Below are 25047 nucleotides of genomic sequence, written 5' to 3'. Positions count from 1 at the left end.
AGCTACTGGACAATGAGCTAATGTTACATACATGCAGTAAACTACAAGCTAATGTAAACGGTTAGCTACTGAAAGCTTAATGTAATTAAGATTAATTAAGTGTTATGAAAACTACAAACATTAACTCCCAAGAGGGTTTACTTTATTGACATGAAATTAATATCCACAAACTACGGAGTATGTTTTGGACATTGTTTAACCTTGTCAAAAACGAAACCACATTTTTAGAATAACAACATTTCTTACTCCAAGTTTTAGGGGTGCTGATCTCCCCTAAAAAGGAAGCACCCCTAAAAAGGAGATCAGCACCCCTAAAACTTGGAGTAAGAAATTTTGTTATTCTAAAAATGTGGTTTCGTTTTTGACAAGGTTAAACAATGTCCAAAACATACTCCGTAGTTTGTGGTTTAAAATGTATGTGTAAAGGATGAAAATGAAAACATCCCCGCTTAGCAAATGGTGTCATCCTCTTCTACTTCTACATCTCCGCTCAGCACGACAGACGCAGAGTGAAAACCCGTTACGTAGTGTTGTGAATCAACTAAGTTGCTCCAAAGCTGTCTCACACTTCTTTCCTTTTACCTAGAGTTGTTCCGATTCCGAAACCATATCGGTGAGTACTGGAGTCAGTATCCTGAATCACGGTACACCTATAATAAGTGTTTATTTTCAGACTATTTTAGTCCATCGGGTTCCCTGCCGCTGTGGAGTAGCACAGGACCTCGTCCATAGTCATAAACGGAGAGAAGAAGCGCCAGTTACAATGTTCTTCCGCAAGACGCATGCAGTTCTGTTTATTACAGTTTTTTTCAGTCGCTAACAAGCGTTTGTCCAAACATTAGTCACATTTTCAAAACTCTAAACACAATTAGCACAGCATCGGTCTTTTGTGGCCATACCATTCACACATTTAATGTCGTTTTCACACAATATGCAGTCAGTGAACACATTTCCACAATGCTTACATTTTCTTAACAGACAAGCTATACCTCCCAACAAAATTATGGATTGTTTTTGTAGTATTTACAAATGTTAACACACAACATCCCACAATAGCAAAAACAATATTCCAAACCTTAAATACAGTATAAAAACCTCTGCTTCTGAAATGATATCAGTTCAAAAACAAAATATATCAAAAATATATCTCAGCTGATAATAAACAAACAATTGAATAATTGACACAGCTGATTTATGTTTGGTGAATTGGGCCAACCACAGCTGATTCCAGTCTGGCTTAGACTCAGTGGCAGGGGCTTATTTTTTCTATTACTATAAAAGGAGGACTTTAAGGAGTGATGTTTTTGGAAACAGTAACAGAAAAAGACAAACATTGTACTGTCTGGACGAGGAAGAGGAAGAGCAAGGGGCCCAGGGAGAAGACCAGGTCCAGTGAGAGATGCAGAAGAAGGTGCAGTGAGAGGTGGAGGTGCAGTAAGAGGTGCAGTGAGAGGAGCAGTAAGAGGTGCAGTGAGAGGAGCAGTAAGAGGTGCAGTGAGAGGTGGAGGTGCAGTGAGAGGAGCAGTAAGAGGTGCAGTGAGAGGTGGAGGTGCAGTGAGAGGAGCAGTAAGAGGTGCAGTGAGAGGAGCAGTGAGAGGTGCAGGTGCAGGCCCAAGGAGAGGGCAAGGTAGAGGTGTAAGAATGCGTGGTGGTGGCATTCCAAGGGCTGCAAGAACAGTAGTCAGTGATGAAATTCGTGGCACTATCATTGACCATGTAATCAACCACGGTCTCTCACTAAGAGAGGCTGGTGAAAGAGTCCAACCCAATTTGAGTCGGTCAACGGTTGCCTCCATTATTCGCATCTTTCAACAAACCAACAGGTAAGTATTGCATTTTACATGGTTTGTTTCTATTCTCATTTGACATGTCAATAAGGTCATACAGTAATGCATATGTTGATATTTTTATTTTTCTCTACAGAATGCAACGTCTTCCACCCTCTGGGGGAAGAGGAAAGCTCCTCAATAATGATCAAGAGCTTGCCATTGTAGAAATGGTTGTTGCAAATAATGCAATTAAACTGCATGAAATCAAAACTAGAATTGTGGAGGACCATGAGATATTTGCCAATATAGAAAGCATCAGCCTCAAAACCATTACGCGGACATTGTCCAAACACCGAGTGCAGATGAAGCAGCTCTACACTGTTCCCTTTGAAAGGAACAGTGAGAGAGTCAAGGAGCTACGACGACAATATGTCCAAGTATAGTGTATATTCAATTCAATGTCCAGTTATATAACCTTTGCACTTTGCAAGTAGGTTACCTACACAGTAATAGGTTACAGTACAGTATGGTAGACACAGTAATGACATGACTTAAACTTTGTTTCAGAGAGTTATGGAATTGGAAGCCAACCAGGCCCCTCATGAATTCATTTACATCGATGAGGCAGGATTCAATCTGTCCAAAAGGCGTCGACGTGGACGAAATATAATTGGAAAAAGGGCCACAGTTGATGTGCCAGGACAGAGAGGGGCAAACATTACTATGTGTGCAGCAATGGCAAATACAGGATTACTCCTTCACTGATGCCAGGTTGGACCTTATAATACTGAGCGCCTCCTTGCGTTTCTTAATGATCTCCACCAGCGCCTGGTACCAGAGCAGGGTCAGGAGGGTGAAAACATGAGGACCTTTGTAATTACCTGGGACAATGTTGCTTTCCATCATTCACAAGCAATAACAGCATGGTTTGAAGTCCACCCAGTACTGGTGAGTCTCTTCCTTCCACCCTATTCACCTTTCCTCAACCCCATAGAGGAGTTCTGTTCTGCATGGAGGTGGAAGGTTTATGACCATCAGCCACATGACCAGATGTCCCTACTTGAAGCCATGGATGCTGGATGCAGGGATATCACAGTTCAAGATTGCCAAGGGTGGATCCGACATACCAAGCAGTTTTATCCCAGGTGCATCGCCTTAGATGATATCAGATGTGATGTTGACGAAAACATGTGGCCTAACCCTGAAGATCGCAGGGATTAGATACATAAATTTTGTGCCATTTTTAGTTCCCCCCCTTTTTATTTGGGCTTTTTGCTGGTTTTTTTTGGTCAGAATGCTCTTGTGTTTCATGGATATTTTGTAAATAAACCTTGAAAATAAAATAAACCTTGTCTGTTCTACTGTACCTTCTTTGGTAAACAGTTACTGTAAGAAATATCTGATTTGCTTTTTACTGGAATGCGTTTGAATGTGAACATTACTGTACATGTGCACATACAGTTCCAAACCAATAAATTTTGTGTAAACGGTGGATTGCATGTTACCTGAAACATAAAAATCTATGCAGTTTTTATAATTTTAACAATAGCCAGAATTTTGAAACCTGGTGTACTTCGTTTGACTGCATGTACCTTGTGAAGTGAAAACAAATGTTACTCTTTGACAGAATTATTTCATTTTGAGTCAGATTTCCAGTGTTTTGGTAAAGTTAGTGTGTGTAGAGAAAAACATGTTCTGTTTTGAAATTAAGAGTTAGTATATATTGAACAAAATGTGTTTTTGAGAAGAAAATGAACAATTTGGCCAATTGTGTTTTGTAGGTGTGAGTCTGTGTTAAGAGTTTAGAAAAATTATCTAAAGTATGGGCAAGCGCTTGTTAGCGATTGAAAAAAACTGTAACTGCTAGAGCGTGAAACAAAAACAGCAGCGCGACAAATAAACTGCGTACCTGTGTAGTGCGTACGTGTGTCTCTGTTGTTAAAGTTTATCATTAATTTGATACTCATTTTAACAATCGGGTCATGTAAACATGACATCACGTGCGTCTTTTCTGGTCAGTCGTCATGGAAACATGAAGCCCTGGCATTTGGACCAGAGTGAAAAAAACATATCAGTGTATATACCATCAGTATGTGTGAAAACACTCACTGTGACTTTTTAAATGAATTGTTATTCATTTCTAGATTTATATCTGTTATTTTTAAGTTGTGGCTGACTATCAAACTAGACCATAAAAGAAAGTTGTTTTTCTTTTGCTGTATTTATTCATTCCTCACACACAGAGGATTTTACCTGAACCAGACTTAACTCTTGAACTCCTAGCATTACTCTCTCTCTCTCTCTCTCTCTCTCTCTGTGTGTGTGTGTGTGTGTGTGTGTGTGGCCTGCCAGTGAGCAATGGACATACGACAGTTCTTTAAAAGAAAAAAGACAGATTCAAGTGAGAGACTAGGGACAGTCCATAATGACCTCCGTCTTGTTATTTTCTTTCTTCTGAAAAGTGTTAAGCTAAAGTAACAGATAATGCAAACCAGCTATCTATTGTTGTATCAAATTACTTATCTAGGCCATGGCTCAGGAGAACCACAGGCCAAAGCAGACTCCAGCATAAAGTTGAATCTAATCTAACCAATCTGATGACTGTTGATACAAAAGGAGGCACATGGAGTTAACGGTAGGGAAACCAGCTGAGTGAAGAAGGTTTTGTGTTTGTTACAGGGGGCTGTCTGTGTGAACTATCACAAATAGGCTGGTGCTCTGAAAGGTCTCAAAAAAAAGAAAAAAATAATCTGGATTTTGGAGTTAGTTGAACCAATGTTAAAATGATAAAGTTATTTTTCAATAGACATATTTTTTGTTTTTGTGTGAAAAGAGGGTGGGTGGTGGCAGTGGGGCTCATTGGGTGGTCAGCACCCCTAAAGCTCTGACCCTAAAATCGCCCCTGCTTGATCATCTGGGTTAATCAGTGATTCAGAAAAGACACAGAAATGATCAGACAGGGGTAAGTCTTTAAACATGACAGAGGAAATATCCAGACCTTTGGAGATAACCAGATCTAGAACGTGGCCTCTAGTGTGCGTACGCTCTTTCCCATGCTGAGTGAGATCAAAGGTGTCAAATAGTGCAAAAAGCTATTTGGCATGATTGTCCGTATTATTATCTATGTGGATGTTAAAATCCCCTGTTATAATAAACAAGTTCTTTTCAACAGATATAACAGAGAGTAGTTCAGCAAAAATATCAATATAACGTGTGCAATATCGTGGAGGTCTGTAAATGGTTAAAAACTAAATTATGGGAGACCCCTTCAATGTAAAACGGAGGTATTCAAAATAAAATTTCCAAGTGTATTTTCTTTGCACTGGATTGTATCCTTGAATAGGGCAGCCACTCCTTTCCTACCATTTCAACACATACTCATATAACCCCATTTTTCAGGTGCTGTCTCGTTGAGAACCAGAGCACTACAATCACAACATGAGAAGACTAATATTTTATGCACCTACTGTATAGAATGATATGGTCCTTCCCTGAAGACCAACTTCTGGTGTCCCAAGCTCAAATGTGCTCTGTGCATTAGCCTGGGGATGGAATTAACGTAAAGGTGCCCCTCTGATTACATGGAAGGGCAAGAAACATCATCTGCAGCCTGATCATCTGCAGCCTTCATAAACACGCCCCTGACCATATTATTGGACAATAATCAACATACAGTTAATTATAGAAAAAGATTATATGAACAGACATAGTTTAGAAACATTTGATACGACTTATACTCTAAATACACTACATTACAGTACTTTTTATCTTACTGTTATGCTTTTCATTATTTAGATTATGGGCTGTGCATATCGTTTCAAAAATAAATATCCTTAAGAAACTGCACCTTCGTTTACCATTGATTTAATGTTTGGTTTGTTTACTCACTGCTTATTCATTTCACTTTCAATTCATTTGAAAAAGAAAAGCAAACATGTTCTCAAATTACACATGCTCAACCTGAATAACCTGCTGTGATAGTATCTGAGGTCAGGTAGGTAATCTCTTATGTCCTCTCAGTTCCCAACCATTTTGAAAGGCAAGTTATGACTTAAGTTCTTCTATTTTGCTCTTTTTGTCAACAAATCCACTGTCGCATATTAGGGCCACTTAGCAAAAGAAATATTTGGATGCTTGAAACAAAAAACAAATGCATATACTTAAACTCAGAAAAGGTGTGTGGGTTATTTAATTTAGATTTACATTTTAGTAATTTTGCAGACGCTCTTCTCTAGAGCAAGTGCATGCATTTCAAGAAAGCAAGGTGAAACAACCAAACAGCTTAAGTAGAGAGTGCATTCTAGTCCGTTAGTTATCAGCAAAAGTAATTGTCGGAAAGAAGACCATACAAATAAACATAAGACATACAGTAATAAGCCAAGTTAATAAAAAGACAAAATAGGATGTGTGGTAACCTGTAAATGGTAAGTTAACCATTAGGGTCCACTAAGATCACTTGAGAACATTCACCTTCTGTTTAAGGACAAACTCAGAGACAATGGCGTTGAATCTATTAAAGTCAAAACAAGTAATAATACCTACTTATAGCTCCACCCACTACCCAGTACGGTTTATAACAGAGCTGAAATGATTCTCCCGTTTCAAGACAGCATCACCGAAGGTGGTCAAAGCAAAAGAAAAATGATGTGAGTATTCCAGAAGGAGATAGAAAATAAATAGAAAACAACTTGAGTTATTACTAGTGTTAACAGAGCAGAGCTTTCAGTTTAGTTATCGCTGTCTGGTGTTTTTTTGTGAGAATAGAAAACAAAATATGTTTATGTTACATTGTTTATGCTTTCACAAATATAAAAATAAATGATGTGCTTTTTAAATCTTATTATGATCATCTTTCAGATGTACTGTTCATTGTCCTTTATGGCAATATTTTCCATCACATGTAAATGTGCTATATATTTTTTTCTGGTTTCTATAGAACTTCACAGAGTTCATGCTACAATTAATTATAACAATTTGTATATATTTTTCATTGGTATAAACATTTGCATTAATATTCTTAATGCTTCAATAGCAACCCTCAATCAGGAATTAAATCAGGTCAACCAACAGAGACAAAGATACTAATGAAAATGCGAGCTTCATCAAAAACATTTCAAAATGAAGGAATAGTAGACCAGTTTTTATACAATCTACACCGTAATGGCTTGGGATTCTAAGTACAGGCACTTTACTTACCCGGAGATTAAACCAGACATTCCCTTTCTGGGATCCTTCAAAATGAAACTGAAATGTTGTCGTCTCATAACACGTTCCAACTGAATGTGTTATGAAACAACATTCCCCAGGCCAACGATGGAGGGAGAGGTATGGGGAGTGGAGGTGTTAAACAATGTTGGAGAAACGCAGATTCTAACACAGATTGCCTGATTCAGACACAGCCTGAATGCGGGCCAGAAACTGAAATTAGAAGCCTAAACTACAGGGGTATACCGATGTTTTTTACTTTTTAGAATAGACCCATACAACTCTCCTAGACTATAACCATTAAAGAGAGAGCAGTATATACATTTACTTGATTTGTTACAGTGCTTAGTGTGTGTACAATTAGTCTTTATTAATTCCAATGTTGTTTTGGAATGGTCTTATACCTGTAAAACAAATAATACAAGTATGGTGGACAGATAACAAAATGGTAGTCCTATTGTTGTCTCTCTTTCTTACTGGTATAATAGAGACCAAGTCATTGAATTCTGCATTCTCTGAAGGTGAGACTGTCAGGTCATGGCTCAAATTACAGGCACAGTACTTTGAAATAACCACAGCCGAAACCTGACTATCCTGTTCTGTATGGACTGAGTTTACATGAAAGGCAATGTTAAATTATTCATTATTTATTGAGCATTCTTCAAAAAAAAGTGTGCATTGTGGGACAAGGCTCCAGTGTGTTTGGTGCGCTGCATGTGTTTTTCAACTTGCGTGTTTTTGCAAATTTCTAATTTAAAAAAAAGAGACAATTGGTCATCTAGAGGTCTGGATACTCTTGCAAGGCACTGTATATGTGGAAAAATGTTTTGCAGATTTTCTCAAACTATTAAGAACTGGGAGACAAATTTAAGAAGCTGTTTCTGTGTCCAGATGTGTTAAAAATACAGAAACATAAGTAAGCCTAGCTGGGTACAACAATTCAAACTATAAAGTTTTAACCTGCCAGGCAATCTTTTCTTACCAATTCTTATGAAAATCAGACAGATACATATATATATATACACACAGTTGTGCTAAAAATTTTGCATACCCATGGATAATTGGTAATATACTCATTGATCATTTATACATAGACACTAATTGCAATATAAAAAGCCAAAGGTGTGGGAAATTCACCTTTTATTGCCATTTTCACCTGTGTGTGTCACCTTGTTTTCTGTCACAAGGCCAAACATTTAAGGGTACGTACTTTTGATCAGGGCCTTTTGGGTGATTTCTGTTATCATTATGGTTTAAAAAGGAGCCAAGCAACTATGTGATAATAAATGGTTTCATATGATTTTTTGCATGATCAGTCATATTTTCCAAGATTTTGCAAGGATAGGCAAACTTAAGAGCACAGCTTTATACACTATGTATATAATATATTTATATATATATACTGTTAAGAGATTGCAGAGAGCGTGAAAAGCTGTCATGAAGGCTGACTATTTTAAAGAATCTTAAATATAAATGTAACAGGTTTTCGCTACTTGATTCCATATTCCATTAGTTTTGATGTTTACACTGTTATTCTACACTGTGGATAATATAAAAAGCTAAAGAAATAACCATGAATGAGTAGGTGTGCCCATGTTTTTGACTGGTACAATATTGACAGATACTACTCTGGGAAAAAATTAAGGGACCGCTGGACCTTTTTTTTCCTTTCCAAAAAAGTTGAAAAGGAAATTTTGAGTGAGGAACAGAAGCGTTCAATTTGCAGTGGTCTTTTAATTTTAACACTTCTGTTCCTCAGTCAAAACCTTCTTTTTCGACTTTTTTTGGAAAGGAAAGAAGAAGGTGCAGTGGTCTCATAATATTTTCCGGAGCTGTACACATTTTTGACTGGTATAACTATTAATAAAGCATTTAGAAACATGTGTGTGGGAGTGAGAATAACATAACTAATGTTTAGAGTCAAGTTGTCCCACAATCACACAACAACAGCCCTCCAGATATATATATATTTTTCTTGATTTCTATTACTTTTGCATGTTTTCTTTCTGCAGACTACTACCATTTGCTTTATAATGTGGAGTTTGGTTTCAATGCTTTATGGGAAGGAAGAGGAGGGGACCAGTGACTCTAAAACAAGTGTCTCTGTGGAGGGAGAAGAGGAGACCAGTGACTCTAAAACAAATGTCTCTGGGGAGGGAGCGGAGGGCACCAGTGACTTTGAAACTCTGTGTCTCTGTGTGGAGAACAACCCACACACTGAATCTTTAGGGTAAGAGAGACTTACATTTGCCATGTTAATATTTTAATTTGTTTTAAAAAAATTCTACATATTCTACAATGCTCAGTGATTATTTTTTCTGTGTTGTGTGAAATCAAAATGCAATACATTAAATGAGTGTTATTTGTTCAGTGCCCATATGGAGAGACCAGACTCCCCTGTCCCCAGCTGTCTGTCCATGAACAGTGAACACTCGATGGGACGGCCATTATACTTCAGAGAGGAAGACTCCTCTGCAGAACAGTAAGAAATGTATTATGGAATTGACATGTAGCTTTATAATATTATATAAATGAATATAACTGAACGTTGCATTTACATAACTGGGTGGATTTAGTTCAAATGCCTGCATGTGTCCGTTCATACAGAACAAAAATATTTCACAAATGTTTGAAGTCTGTGTTGAAATAACTCAGGACTAGATTCAGTGGAAAGATGAAAACATATTGATTCCTTTATTTAAAAATAAATATATTATTATAAAAAAAGATATTATAAATAAATGTATATATATTTATTTCTATATTTGTTCCAGTAAATGTGTGCTTTTGTGTTGTATGTTGACAGCTGACAATGCATTTGTTCAGTACATTACTTAGAAAAATTATTGTAGAATCATTTCTGTCTCATTCAAATAGATTTTCCATTATTTCTATGTACAGAACTTTAGTGTTTATCCCTTAGGTATTATAATTTAAAATGTGTTAACTGATGTTACCTGACTGTTGCTTGTTCAGGGTCCATCAGGAGAAACCAGACTCCCCTGTCCCAAACTCAAAGGGGCAATCCTTATATATAAGAAACAAAGACTCCCCTGAACAAGGGTAAGAACTGTTTCATGGTTTTTACATTTAATATATAGCTACATACCACAATGCTGAATACTTGTTTCTGATGGCTGAAAAAGCATTCTACAAACATCAATGTTTCTTGTAGATAGTCGTTACTTAGTTTTATCAAACCACATTACTTCAAGTGATTTATGAACCTCGACAAATTATAGATATTTGTCGTTATTCCCCTTTAAGCAAGCTGCATGCATTTTCACACACTAGAACATGTGAAAACAAAGTGTTTGCTCATAAACTCCATCAAAAGAAGATATTGTGAAAATCTAAACCAAGGGGGGAAAGCATCAATACTACTATTGGGGCAGTAGAAGGACAATGAGCTGGTAGTACAGAAGTCATATTTAGCTTAATTGAGAATAAACCTCTGTCATTGCCGTCTCTGCCAAAGTTAACCAGACGAGATGAATGGGCTAAGACTTCGGCAACTAGACTTCAAGTTGCCTCAAGGAAATATTTAGTGTGGACGAACACCTCAAAAGAAGACAAAAACGACCCCATTTGCCACAAAATGTCAAAATGTAGGTACTTTATATAAAGGAGGCATGTTATGATATTGTTTATTTGGTACCTCTTTTCCTCCTTTATAGCATTTTTTTATTTAAAATAATAAATAGTCCAGTTATCTGCAACATTTGGCGGATTGCTAGGAAAGGAAGGCCTGGGCCGGGAATGGTTCACCAATGGAATAAGCTCAATAATGTAATTAAAGCTGCAAGCAGTGTTTCAGGGGGCCAAGCAGGGCACATGAAGCATCTCACAGTATTCTGTCACTAGAGGGTAGGGTAGGAATATGTGTGTGGAGCAAAGAATGTGTCTTGGTGAGGAGTGGGGTGTGGAGAGTGTGGATTGTGTGTGAAATTAGAATATAATGTGTGTGTGATAGTGTGGAGGGAGGAGTGCATATATTAGCCATCTTGTGTTAGCCACCCTGCGTTGACAGCTAAAATCCTCTTCCTTTCGAACGTCACATACACACAAAGTGGCCAAAACTATATATAATTATGAATTCCTAATACCATTGACATTTGAATGGGAAAGGGTTTAGCTTGTTCAGCTCAAGAATGTTTGGCTCAGTTACTTCATTTAGTGATTAACATCTAGAGAAAGTTATGTCTCTGACACATTTGGCAGATTTTTTATGAATTTCGTAAAATCTGTGAGGTTTGTAGCACCACCATGAGAGCTAGCTGTTCATACATTTCAGGGTTCATTCCTGGCTTCGGTGTTTATCAGTAAAGCAAGTAGCATTGCGGCCACAGTGTTTGAGATATCAACGTTTTTTACAGACTTTTAGAGATAATGGTACACAGATCCTTCACAGCAAACAGCATGCCAATCTCACGGTCTCTGAGATGTCATTTAAGATGTCAAAATAACGCAAAACACTTGACTTCTGCTGTCCATTTGTGTCACAGATGTTAATGGGCATGACCCGCCCGCATCAATTTCAGTTGCTGATTTCAGCCATATTGTTTGAGATATCAACTTTCAATATATAACTTGAGAAGATAATGGTTCAAGGGTCCATCACACCCAATAGCATGCAAATCTGTTCAGCAGTCTCAGAGGAGATGTCGTTAATGAAGTTTTCACAGATGTCAAAATAAAGGCCATATTGTTTGAGCTATCAACTTTTCTTATTTAACTTTTAAAGACAATGGCCCAGTGGTCCTTCACACCAATTGTCATCCATTCAGCTGTTTCGGAGGAGATGTCGTTTAAGTGTGTTTTTATCAATGTCAAAATCGTGAGAAACATTGGTGATGTTTATAGCGCCCCCAAGCAGTATCTTTGTATGGGAGTTTTCCTGTCCATTAATAGCAGACACATTTACGAGTATGTTTAGTTTCGTAGCTGTTTGATGTTCCATTTGGGATTAATGGACGTCTAAAGTCATAGACCCGCCCAGCTCAATTTCATTCGCTGATTTCAGCCATATTGTTTGAGATATCAACTTTCCTTACATAAAATTTAAAGATAATGGTTCAAAGGTCCTTCACACCAAACGGCATGCAAATCTGTTCCGCGGTCTCGAAGGAGATGTCATCAACGTGTTTTTCACCAAATTCAAAATGAAGGAAAATCCAAGGGGCGAATTTAAAAGACCCCAGAGACCTTTTTGGTCAGCATGAGAAGGGGTTTATCTGGAACTTGGTTGCGTGTCTATGACATTCAGTTCATGAGATCTGAGCTTCACTTTTTTCCATTTTCGACTGAGTGCTACAGTGCCACCTTGAGGAGTATGGGTACCATGTCTACAATCAGCCAAAGTTTGGAGCGTTTTGAACCAGAGGGGACCGAGCTATGGACCTCTGAAAATGGCCCTGGAGAAAAATAATTATAATAAAACGTACAAACATAAGAGGGTTCCAGCAACTTCTTTGCTTGGCCCCTAATAAAACACTCTGCAGGTTTGTCATGGAACCATAACACATACAACCAAATAACCATCTACTAGCCACTTAACACCTAAAGCTTGCCCTAGCTATCTAACTTTACTTTCCTCAAAATCTGCAAAGGGTCAAGATTGGACATTGTTATTCACAGAGAGAGAAATATATATAGAAATAGTATACTGTAGAATGAACTAATGACTGTGTGATCATTTGCTTTTCTTGCAGGAAGGACCAAAATGTGAAGATCAGGGGTAAATCAGCGCAAATGAAATGTTTGCTTTTTTTGTTCTTACTTTTACCTAAGCACATACACAGTCTATATTAGAATAAATTGTGTACAGTGTGTCACATAGACATTTTGAATACTAAATTAAATAAAGAGCAGGACAACCCAAAGTGTTACTTTTAAAATCTTCCTACAAATTCACATGCATGCCATTAATTTTAAAGATTGGATGCAAAACATATATTTTCTTATGTCAACGTCTCAAAGTGTCATACATTTTGAGCTCTATTTAAAACTAACTATTTATCCAAGAATAACCCTTTTCACTCAAGAATCCTGCGACTGATAATAACATGAAATAATGAAAATGCTATTGTGTTATTTGAAATTATATATTTGTTTGTATTCTTATGATACCCAAGAAAACCAAGTTAGTTCTACAGTACCAGAGATTCAATCTATTTATCACATACTTATAATATTTTTGTCAACATTTGGCCAGGAGGGTAAACAAGATCTTTCTTTTGTAGTGTATAAGTGTGGTATCAGGACACAGTGGATCTCAAAAGTATTTACCCCCTTGGAAATTTTGTGTCACAACAGGAAATCAAAATAGATATAATTAAGGGTTTTTGAATCTGATCCAAATAAAAAAAAACTCTAATTAGTTACACAGAGCTTTACATCCAGTAAATATCCCCCCCCCAAAATTCCAATAAAAACTACCTCATGGACGGACTCATTTTGGAAAGACACATTTTTGAGTCAGTTTTCCCCTGCCTCAAAACACACACACATGTTTTTGCCATCTTTGTTGGGGAGAAAATGTTTCACATTCCACAATTTTAATACATTTCATGATTGTCCTACAGGTCCAACTGTTCTAAGGGTCCAACAAGAAGTTAGGAATAAACTGAAACTGAAGCATGAAATGCTATATGATGAAATTGGATGCCCTGGGCACCAAATTTTCTTAAAGGACATCTACACAGACCTCTACATCACAGAGGGTGGAAGTGTAGGGGTTAATAAAGAACACGAGGTGAGAAGGATCGAGATGGCATCCAAGAGGCAAACCACACAAGATACGCCAATCAATTGTAACAACATCTTCAGAACAGTAAAACACCATCAGAAGAGGGATTTGAAACCCAATCTCCTGCTTATGAAACCAACATCTAAATCATTGGACCATGAAGACATGTTCTGAAAGGCCCAGGGTCACACAGAATCTGAAGAGGCAGGCCGGGCTTCCTCATCACAAGAGCATAAGCCAGATTCACCACTGTTACATTTACCTGGAGAAGACAAGTCTATCAGGAGGACGGGTTTGACACACCTGACAAAAGGAATAGCAGGCATAGGAAAAACAGTTTCTGTGCAGAAGTTCATCCTTGACTGGGCAGAGGGAGAAGCCAATCAGGACATTGATTTCATGTTCCCGCTTCCTTTCCGTGATCTGAACCTGAAAAAGGGCCAATACAGTCTGATGCAACTCCTTTCCCTCTATTTCCCAGAGCTGAAAGAGATTCACAGTATTGAAGATGATGAAACCAAAACAGTTTTCATTTTGGATGGTCTCGATGAGTGTCGACTTCCCCTTGACTTCAAAAACAATCCGAAGTGCTACGATGTCACAGAATCAAATTCAGTGGACATTTTGCTGACAAACCTCATTGAAGGGAATCTGTTTCCATCTGCTCTCCTCTGGATAACCACCCGACCAGCAGCAGCCAATCAGATCCCTCCAGAGTGTGTTGACCAGGTGACAGAGATACGAGGCTTTAATGAGGCACAAAAGGAAGAGTACTTAAGAAAGAAAATCACAAATCCTAATCTGGCCAACAACATCATCAAACACATAAAATCAACCAGAACCCTTCACATCATGTGTCACATACCAGTCTTCTGTTGGATATCAGCCACTGTCCTTGAGAGAATTGTAAAAGAAGGAAAGAGTGTTAAATTGCCCAAAACTCTGACTCAAATGTATGAACACTTCCTGCTCACCCAAACCAGTGTGAAAAACAAAAAATACAACAAAACCACAGAGACAAATCCAAAAGAACTAATTAAGTCAGATGAAGACATGATCCTTAAACTGTCAAATCTGGCTTTCCAACAGCTGCAGAAGGGCAACATGATCTTCTATGAGGAGGACCTGAGAGAGTGTGGCATTGATGTGACAGAGGCATCAGAGTACTCAGCTTTGTGTACAGAGATCTTTATAGAAGAATCTGGGCTGTACAATGAGAAGGTTTTTAGCTTTGTGCATCTGAGCATTCAGGAGTTTCTGGCAGCAGTACATGCTCTAGAATCATGTCTGGGCAAAGAGGAACATGTTTTCCCCTACAAAACACATGACAATAATGATGATAAGAAAGACGATGTTGATGATGAAGTGAGGAAGTCAGACAAGTTGTATGACTTATACAAGAGAGCAGTGGACCAGGCTGTGATGAGTAAGAATGGACACCTTGACCTGTTCCTTCGCTTTCTTATTGGTCTCTCACTGAAGTCCAATCAGGATCTCTTAAAAGGCCTTCTGACCCAGGCAGGAAGTACAACACAGCAAAATACAGAAACCTTAAAGAGAACAGAGAAGTACCTGTCAGACAAGATCAAGAAGGAATCCTCACCAGAAAGAACTATCAACTTGTTCCACTGTCTCAATGAACTTGGTGCCAACTCTCTAGTTGAGAACATGCAGACCTCCCTACGATCAGGATTTCTTTCAGAAACAGAACTACAACTTCACCAATGTTCAGCCCTGACCTACCTGTTGTTAATGTCAGAGGAGGTGCTTGAGGAGTTTGACATGAAGACATACAACACAACAGAGGAAGGTTATCAGAGGTTCTTACCGGTAGTGAAAACCTGCAAGAGAGCATTGTAAGTTATGCCAGTGTCTTGTTTACCATTATTCTGAAAGCTTGTTGTCTGAAGACGTCTAACAGACGATCTATTCTCTCCAGACTGAATGGCTGTAACCTCAACTTTAGATCCTGTGAGATTCTGTCCTCATTTCTGCAGACACCAAATTGCCACATACAAGAACTGGACATCAGCTACAATCACCTGGAAGACAAAGGAGTGGAGCTCCTTGGTGCTACACTAACCAGTTCACTCTGCAACTTACAGACGCTTGTGTGAGTCAACTGTCATCCATATTAGATACTTCATTGGTTGATCAATCCTGTTTCCAAAAAAATTCTTAAAATGGAAATAAAAGCAGGATGCAATGTGCAAATCATTTATCCCTTACTTTATTTGAAAATAGTACATAAAAATACGTAAAAAAAATTGGAAACTAAGAAATGTTATTGTTTTCGGAAAAATACATGCCCATTTTGACTTTGATGCCAGCAACACATTTTAAAGAATTTGGGACTGTGTTGTATCACTTCTCCTTTTAACAATACCTACGTTTGGGAACTGAAGAGAGCAAATGTTATAGTTTTGAAAGTGAAATGTATTCCCATTCTTGCTTGATTTAAGAATTCAGCTGCCCAACAGTTCAGAGTCTCCTTTGTTGTACTTTTTGTTATAATAATGTGCCAAATGTTTTCAAGGGGTGACAGGTCTGGACTGAAGGCAGGCCAGTTTAGAACCTGGACTTTTTTACCATGGAGTCATGCTGTTGTAATACATGCAGATTTGGCATTGTTTTACTGAAATGACCAAGACCTTTTCAGAAAAAGACATAATCTGGATGGCAGTGTTTATTGCTCCAAAACCTGTATACAGTATATTGTCCAGCATTAGTGGTGCCTTCACAGATGTGTAAGTCACCCACATCATGTGCACTAATGCACCCCCATACCATTACGGATGCTGGCTGTTGAACTGTGTGCTGATATATAGCCGGATTGTCCCTCTCCTCTTTAGGAGGATGCGGCGTCCATGATTCCCAAAAATAATTTCACATTTCGATTCACCAGAGCACAGGACAGTTTTCCTATTTGCCTCAGTCCATCTTAAATGAGCTCGGGCCCAGAGAAAGCGATGGTGGTTCTGGATCTTGCTTATATATGGCTTCTCCTTAGCATGATAGAGTTTTGACTTACATTTGTGGTTATTATTGATACATGTTTTTTTGTATAGTGTTATTATTTATAGTTAGTGTTATCTTCTTATTTATATATTATAATTACTGTTACGTTTTAACTTTTAACTGCATTGTCGGGAGTAGGAAAACCAAGCATTTCATTGACATAACTTGTTATTGCAAATGACAAATAAACCTTTTGAAGTTTGAAGTTTGAACTACAGCGATGTACTGTGTTCACAGACAATGGGTTTTGGAAGTGTTCCTGAACCCGTGCAGTGATTTCCACTCCAGAACCATTTGTGTTTTTAATGCAGTGCCGCTTGAGGCCCCGAAGATCACGGCCCTCCATTATGTGTTTTTGGCCTTGTTCCTTGTGTACAGAGATTTCACTGGATTCTCTGAATCTTTAAATTATGTTAAGTTCTGTAGATAATGAGATCCCCAAACTCTTTGCAATTTGTTCTTAAATTGTTGCACTATTTGCCTACGGACTTTCACAGAATGGTGAACCCCTCCCCATCCTCACTTCTTACAGATCCATCCTCTCTGGAATGATCTTTTAATACTCAATCATGTTACTGATCTGTCACCAATTGACCTAATTAGTTGTGAGATATTGGACCAGGTAAAAATGTTTAGCATTACACAACTTTTCCAGTGTTTTGTTGCCTCTGTCCCAGCTTTTTTGAAACATATTGCAGGCATCAAATTCTATGTGGGCATTTAGTTTGTATAAAACAATAAAATGTGTTTTAACATTTGATATGTTGTTTTTGTACCATTTTATGTTGAATATAGGGTTTAAATGATTTGCACATCATTCCATTCATTTTAATTCACACGTTACGCATCGTCTGAACATTTTTGGAAACAGGATGGTATAAAGGACAGGGGGAAATTGCATTTGGTCCATAACAGAACAGCATGTGTTACACACTGTAACACTTTGATGTACATGCAAGACAAATGCCAGTGACATGCATGTCAGTCACTCCTGCATCCTGTTTGTGCAGGGCATGCATCTGTTGAGACTTTTAAGGCAGTCTTTTCAGGCAGTTGGCACATGCCTTAGTATTATTATAAATATAAAAATGTACAGTATCATTTTTTGTTGTGGTTTGATTTTTGTTTGGACAACAGGAAGAGCAGCTGCTTTACAGTAAAATATAAAATGTACCAAGGAAGAAAAAAACGAATGTATTTAATATACATTTTCAAATGTATTTCATTGCAAGATATACTTATTTTGTATTTGTAATACATTTAGTTACATAATAAGTATGTATTATTCAACAATGTTTTTGTATTTCTCATGAGTTATAAGGTATAAACAACACCCCATCCCCAACAAAGGACAGATAATAATAATAGTAATACAATTGAAGAACTCATTCTGTCAGATGATTGATGTAGAATATAAATATTTAGAAGGCAATATCTAAATGATTCTCACCTCTCTCCAGACTGGCTGGTTGTAAACTCACAGATAAATCCTGTGAGACTCTGGCCTCAGCTCTGCAGACACCAAACTGTCCCCTGAGAGAATTGGACCTCAGCAACAACCACCTGGGAAAAAGAGGAGTGCAGCTTCTCTGCGCTGCACCAACCAGTCCAATCTGCAACATACAGATACTTAAGTGAGTGTATTAGGTAGTATTTATTATAAGATACTCTATTCATTGTTTTCAACTGGAGAAGAAAGACATAGGCAATTGCAGTGTGTTGACAACAGAACAGTACAGCACTTTGACCTACACAGTCTCTTACTACTATTAATATGGGACTGATTCAGACCAGAGACGCCAGGTAAAGGCAATCAACTAGCAGGTAGAACCAAAAACCAGAAGTGTTTTGGCCCACCGGGACTGGAGTTGAATAGTCCTGCTGCAGGCCAAAGCCTCCCCAGAAACCAACAGAATAAATCTATTAGCAACACCCCCAACTTAGTGTATCAACATGCAGGAGGACAATGGCAAGCAGGCCAACTGAATCAAAAACATTTTATCTCTAAAATTCAATTATCTCAAAAAGGAAGTTACAATTAATAGACCACTGCGAATTGAATGCTTCTGTTCCTCACTCAAAACTTTCCCTTTCGACTTTTTTGGAAAGGAAAGAAAAAGGTGCAGTGGTCTCTTTTCAGCACATAATCTCACACAGGAAATTATAATTTTCGAGCCACCAATCATTTAAACAGCAACTTATTCCAGCAGCTAAATTTGAAACATTTGTCAATGATATCCACTCATCCCCTCATTTTGTTTGTTAAGCCGGTACACTCTTGCAGGCCACATGTACAACCAAATCAAAACTGAATCTGATTGCCAATTTAGGACAGTAATTATCTAAGTTAGATAACTACCAAGCACTTCCCAGTAGTTTATTTAAAATTCAAGCACTTTTTAACATTGAAAAGAACACATTAAAAAGCATTTTCACTTCCCTTCCATTATTGATGCAGATATAATATGGACATAACCTGATGTCCCTTGAACCATGTGTCCTTCTGTCCTTCAGTCTAGGGCACTGTGGTCTGACAGAAGATTGCTGTACTGATCTGGCCTCTGTCCTGCGTTCACCCAACTCACAACTAAAAACACTGGAGCTGAGAGACAATGACCTGAAGGACTCAGGAATTACTCTGCTCTGTGCTGGACTGGAGGATACAAACTGTACACTACACACTCTGGGGTAAGTATGGTTGTTTCACTCAGTTTGGTAACAGTCAGTGACAAAAGAAATACTACATAAATCGCAAAATAGTAAAGCACTCCATTATATTCACATGATATAATGAGAAAATAAGCCCTAGTCATGACAATCCAAAACACATTTTCTATTTGAAACATACAGTGGGGAGAACAAGTATTTGATACACTGCCGATATTGCAGGTTTTCCCACTTACAAAGCATGTAGAAATCTGTAATTTTTATCATCGGTACTCTTCAACTGTGAGTGACGGAATCTAAAACATCCAGAAAATCACATTGTATGATTTTTAAATAATTAATTAGCATTTTATTCACTTAGAGCAAATTGATTCCTGGCACTCTAGGAGGCATAATGTGTCATTTGGCATTAAAAAACATATTAAATGAAATGTAGTAAGGACTCAGTCTCCTGAGTCCTGGAGAAACAACCCAGTTGTTTTTTAAGCCGAGCCAATCATCTGATCTCAATCCGATCAAGTATGCATTTCACTTGCTGAAGACAAAACTTAAGGCAGAAAGACCCACAAACAAATAACAACTGAAGACAGCTGCAGCAAAGGCAAAACATCACAAAGGCAGAAACCCAGCGTTTGGTGATGTCCATCAGTCATTGCCTGCATAGAATTCTCGACAAAATATTTAAAATGAACAATTCATAGGATATTTTTGTTCAACCCCTTGAATTAAAGCTGAAAGTCTGCACTTGAATTGCATCTCGGTCTTTTCATTTCAACTCCATTGTAGTAGCATACAGAATCAAAATTATGAACATGACCTAACTGTATGTCTGGCTCTCTGTAGGCTGTCTGGCTGTCTGGTCACAGAGGAAGGCTGTGCTGCCCTGGATTCAGCTCTGAGTGCAAACCCCTCCCATCTGAGAAAGCTGGACCTGAGCTACAATCACCCAGGAGACTCAGGAGTTGAGCGGTTCAAAGCTGGACTGGAGGACCCACACAGAAAACTGGGGGATGTCAAGTATGTAGAGGGTTTAGATCAGTAAGGACGCATTTTGTTTGTGTCTTTGTCATTTGAGGGAGAGAGAATGTCATAAACTAATCACTGTTTGTGCTTCTGTTTTTCCTACAGTATTGACTATGGTGGAGAACTCAGGATAAAATCTGAACTGAGAAAATGTAATTATTTCCTTTTGTGCATAAGCACAGGAATTGTGGTGTATACCTAAGTTTTGGAGCACATCGATGTTTGTGTGTGTGTGTGTGCGTGGGTGTGTGTGCGCGCAAGTTTTTGCGTGTGAGTTATCGAACTACATAGGAATAAAGATCAGAGAGGGTGAAGAGACAGAATGAGGGGGAGAAGAGAGGGGAGAAAGAAGGAAAGGTGATTGTGGAGAGAGGAATAGAAAGTCACAGACAGAGAGAGAGAGAATGATGATGGTTTCTTAATACTGTCCTGTCTCCCCCATTAGATGCCTGTGATCTCACACTGGACCCAAACACTGCATACACCAACCTCTCTATGTCTGACAACAACAGGATGGTAACATTTGGAGATAATCAGCACTACCCTGATCACACAGAGAGATTTGACTACTGGAACCAGGTGCTGTGTAGTGAGGGTCTAACTGGACGATGTTACTGGGAAGTAGAGAGGAATGGAGAGGTTGTGATTGCAGTGACATATAAAGGAATCAGCAGGAAAGGAAAGGATGATGACAGTCGGCTTGGATACAATGACAAGTCCTGGAGTCTGGACTTCTATGATAACAGGTGCTTTGCCTATCACCACAGTAAGAAAACGTCCATACCTGACCCCGACTTGTCTCCCTTGCCCAACAGAGTAGCAGTGTATCTGGACTGGCCGGCCGGCACTCTGTCATTCTATAATGTCTCTTCTAACAAAATAACCCACATACATACATTCATCTCTACATTTACTGAGCCACTCTATCCAGGGTTTTGGGTTGGATCATACTCGTCATCAGTGTCTCTGTGTCAGGTAGAATAGTCTCCTGAGTCCTGGAGAAACACTTGACTCCTCAGTGTCTCTGTGTCAGGTAGAATAGTCTCCTGAGTCCTGGAGAAACACCTGACTCCTCAGTGTCTCTGTGTCAGGTAGAATAGTCTCCTGAGTCCTGGAGAAACACTTGACTCCTCAGTGTCTCTGTGTCAGGTAGAATAGTCTCCTGAGTCCTGGAGAAACACTTGACTCCTCAGTGTCTCTGTGTCAGGTAGAATAGTCTCCTGAGTCCTGGAGAAACACCTGACTCCTCAGTGTCTCTGTGTCAGGTAGAATAGTCTCCTGAGTCCTGGAGAAACACTTGAATCCTCAGTGTCTCTGTGTCAGGTAGAATAGTCTCCTGATTCCTGGAGAAACAATTGACTCCTCAGTGCCTCTCTGTCTGTATGCAACCTTGCATTCTATAGGCTACTTCATGGCAACAACAATTTGTTGTATATACATATTTGCAAGTGCTGATTTCAACACCTGTACAGTTGGGAAGGAATATAAGTTTGAACCTCGGCAATGTAAAATCAGAAAAACTGTCATGACACCACTGTGTGTTGGTCTCTGTACTTGTAAATTTCTGTCATGCATGTTCTTGCATATACGATTAAACCTGAACTAATCAACTGTTATATGAGCGACTGAGAGGTTTTTTCATTAATAAATCACAAACATTTTCCATCTTCCACAATAGTCACCTGAGTCCTGGAGAAACACTTGACTCCTCAGTTTCTCTCTGTCAGGTACAACAGTCTTCTGAGTCCTGGAGAAACACTTGATTCCTCAGTGTCTTTCAGGTAGAATAGTCTCCTGAGTCCTGGAGAAACACTTGATATATAAATACCATTTTAAGACACCTGCTAAACATTAGAATCCCCTGTTTTAAAATTACTTGTAAAGCAGTTATAACAATAAGATGTTTTAACACCCTTCTGAAGCAGTTGTAACAACCAGATGGTTTAGTACACTTGTAAACCAGTTATAACAATCAGATGGTTTAGTACACTTGTAAACCAGTTATAACGATCAGATGGTTTAGTACACTTGTAAACCAGTTATAACGATCAGATGTTTTAACGCCCTCGTAGAGCAGTTCAAACAATCAAAATGTTGGGACACTAGTATAGCAGTAGACATAGCCATGTACATGTAAAAACAGTTATAAAGCATCAATAAAAGACAGAAAATGGCATGTCAATTCAGATGGTTTAGTTTCTTTTCTGACCTGTATTGCTCTCTGGTTATACCGGATGTCAGCCAGTCTTACCTGCAGGGGAGTTGATAAGCAGCGTCTGTATCCAAGAGAGATGCTGTCTTTAAATAAATGAAGGGATACTGTGATACAAGGTGTTTACTGGTCATTATCCACTCTGTCTCATCTAACATTACTGCTGCCTCCACAATCACCACTCACCAGAGCAAGGAGCTGTTGTCAAAACTGCCCCACTAACTGGTCAAGTGTTTACGATGCCAGCCGATGTTTAAATCTGACCTTTTTTCATCAGAAGTTGTCACAAAGTGCTTTTACAAAACATCTGGCTTTAAACCTCAAGAAGCAAACAACAACAGTGTAGAATTTCAGTGGCTAGGAAAAACTCCCTAAGAAGGCCGAAATTTAGGAAGAAACCTAGAGAGGAACCAGGCTCATTTTCCACCATAATTTACCAATAAATTCATAACAAATCCTACAATGTGATTTTCTGGATTTTTTTCTCTCTCATAGTTGAAGTGTACCTATGATGAAAATTACAGGCCTCTCTCATATTTTTAAGTGGAAGTACTTGCACAATTGATGGCTGACTAAATACTTTTTTGCCCCACTGTAATTGTGGCTTTTGGTGTCTCCAGGAGAAATTACTGTTTCAGTCTTCTGAACAACATTTCTTTATTTAATGTGTGATGTATGGCTGTTGCAGAATTTAGATGTTGAGTTCAGTTCAGTTCCGCTCCTCCTTATCCTCCTCCTGTAAGCGGCAGCCAGTGTTGCCAGATTTAGTGGTTTCCTAACCAATTGGGCTATTGCTCAATTGGGCTATTTTTACAGTTTTTTACATTTGTTTACACACTAAAATAAAAATGTCCACACTATTTGATAAATTCTACTCCAATGAGTAAAACACCTCCACAGATTTGCACAACATTATACACAATGTCTGCTTCACCCTTTTTGCAAAACTTTACACACAGTGATTTCTAAAACTCTACACACATTCTCACACCTTAGACACAGATAAGGAATGTGAAGTTACTTCCTTGTCATTACAAAGCCCCGGATTGCCAATGACTACACTAATGAACAAATTGGATAATCACATCCACCAGGTGTGGAAGATAATTTGAAAACGCAGCACTCAGGTGTGCTATAAAAGGCAGCAGGTGAGTTCACCTGTCTTTATCAAAAATGGAAAGAGCTAGAAGAAGAAGAAGAGTGAGAATGAAAGGGGGAGCTCAAAGACGAGATGAAGGAGGTAGAGGAAGAGGAGAAGAAGGTGATAGAGGAAGAGGCCTAGGAAGAGGAGGAGAAGGAGGTAGAGGAGGAGGCCCAGGTAGAGGAAGAGGAGAAAAAGGAGATAGCGGAAGAGGCCTAGGAAGAGGAGGAGAAGGAGAAAGAGGCCTAGGAAGAGGAAGAGGAGGAGATGGAGAAAGAGGAAGAGGCCCAGGTAGAGGAAGAGGAGGAGAAGGAGGTAGAGGAAGAGGCCCAGGTAGAGGAAGAGGAGGAGAAGGAGGTAGAGGAAGAGGCCCAGGTAGAGGAAGAGGAGGAGAATGAGGTAGAGGAAGAGGCCCAGGTAGAGGAAGAGGAGGAGAAGGAGGTAGAGGAAGAGGCCTAGGAAAAGGAAGAGGAGGAGAAGGAGGTAGAGGAAGAGGCCTAGGTAGAGGAAGAGGAGAAAAAGGACTTGAAGAGTGGATAGAACCTGAACAAAGAAGACGAGGACCAAATTTGACTCAATAAATTATTGACCATGTTATCAACCATGGACTGACACTGATGGAAGCTGGACAAAGAGTTCAACCAAATCTCAGCAGAAATACTGTTGCGAATCGGGTACCATTTGACAGAAATTCAGAGAGAGTGAAACATCTGCGCAATGAGTATGTGGAGGTATGTATTGTTCATCTTACTATGGTGTGGTATTGTGCACTGCTCATAATGTTCTGGCACAAAAAAATACTGTGCAATAGATATTGAATAGCATCCTATTGTCTTTTACTGTGTTTCAGAGAGTCTTGCAAATGGTTGCTACAGAAATTCAACATTAATTTATATATGTGGATGAGGCTGGATTTAACCTTGTGAAAACAAGAAGAGGGAGAAATGTAATTGGACACAGGGCAACCACCAATGTACCAGGGCAGTGAGGGGGTAACATCACCCTTTGCACTGCTATTACACAAAATGGGGTCCTCCATCACCATGCAAATCTGGGACCCTATAATGCAAATCTGATACTTGCATTTCTTGACAGATTGCACGAGATGGTCACAGCATTAAACCAAGTGGACCAGATGCGGTACATTGTCGTTTGGGACAATGTCTCATTCCATCGGGCTGCTCTGGTCCAGAATTGGTTGCATGAGCACCCTGAATTTGAAGTCTTATACCTTCCCCCATACTCCTCCTTCCTGAATCCAATA

General features: G+C 38.8%; 2 protein-coding genes across 2 annotated transcripts; both read left to right on the top strand.

Annotated features, from left to right (window-relative positions):
• Window positions 1–6363: 6363 nt before the first annotated feature.
• Window positions 6364–13921, top strand: LOC105009885. Its single transcript, XM_034297600.1, has 6 exons — window positions 6364–6415; window positions 8987–9204; window positions 9346–9456; window positions 9951–10037; window positions 12686–12711; window positions 13559–13921. The coding sequence occupies exons 2-6, from the start codon at window positions 9008–9010 to the stop codon at window positions 13894–13896; spliced, it is 759 nt and encodes a 252-aa protein (XP_034153491.1). The 5' UTR covers window positions 6364–6415; window positions 8987–9007; the 3' UTR covers window positions 13897–13921.
• On the top strand, window positions 13897–22612 carry LOC114840938 (NACHT, LRR and PYD domains-containing protein 3-like; the record flags this gene model as incomplete). Its single annotated transcript, XM_029125527.2, has 7 exons — window positions 13897–15578; window positions 15662–15835; window positions 18201–18374; window positions 19255–19428; window positions 20251–20424; window positions 20536–20582; window positions 20876–22612. Coding segments are annotated over 7 exons (2964 nt in total), but the record flags the coding sequence as incomplete, so codon positions are not given.
• Between the last annotated feature and the right edge of the window lie 2435 nt (window positions 22613–25047).

Source organism: Esox lucius, chromosome 15 (genome assembly GCF_011004845.1).
Source record: "Esox lucius isolate fEsoLuc1 chromosome 15, fEsoLuc1.pri, whole genome shotgun sequence".
NCBI lineage: Eukaryota > Metazoa > Chordata > Actinopteri > Esociformes > Esocidae > Esox > Esox lucius.
The sequence above is the reverse complement of the archived record's forward strand: the minus strand, read 5'-3'. Positions and strand labels throughout refer to the sequence as shown.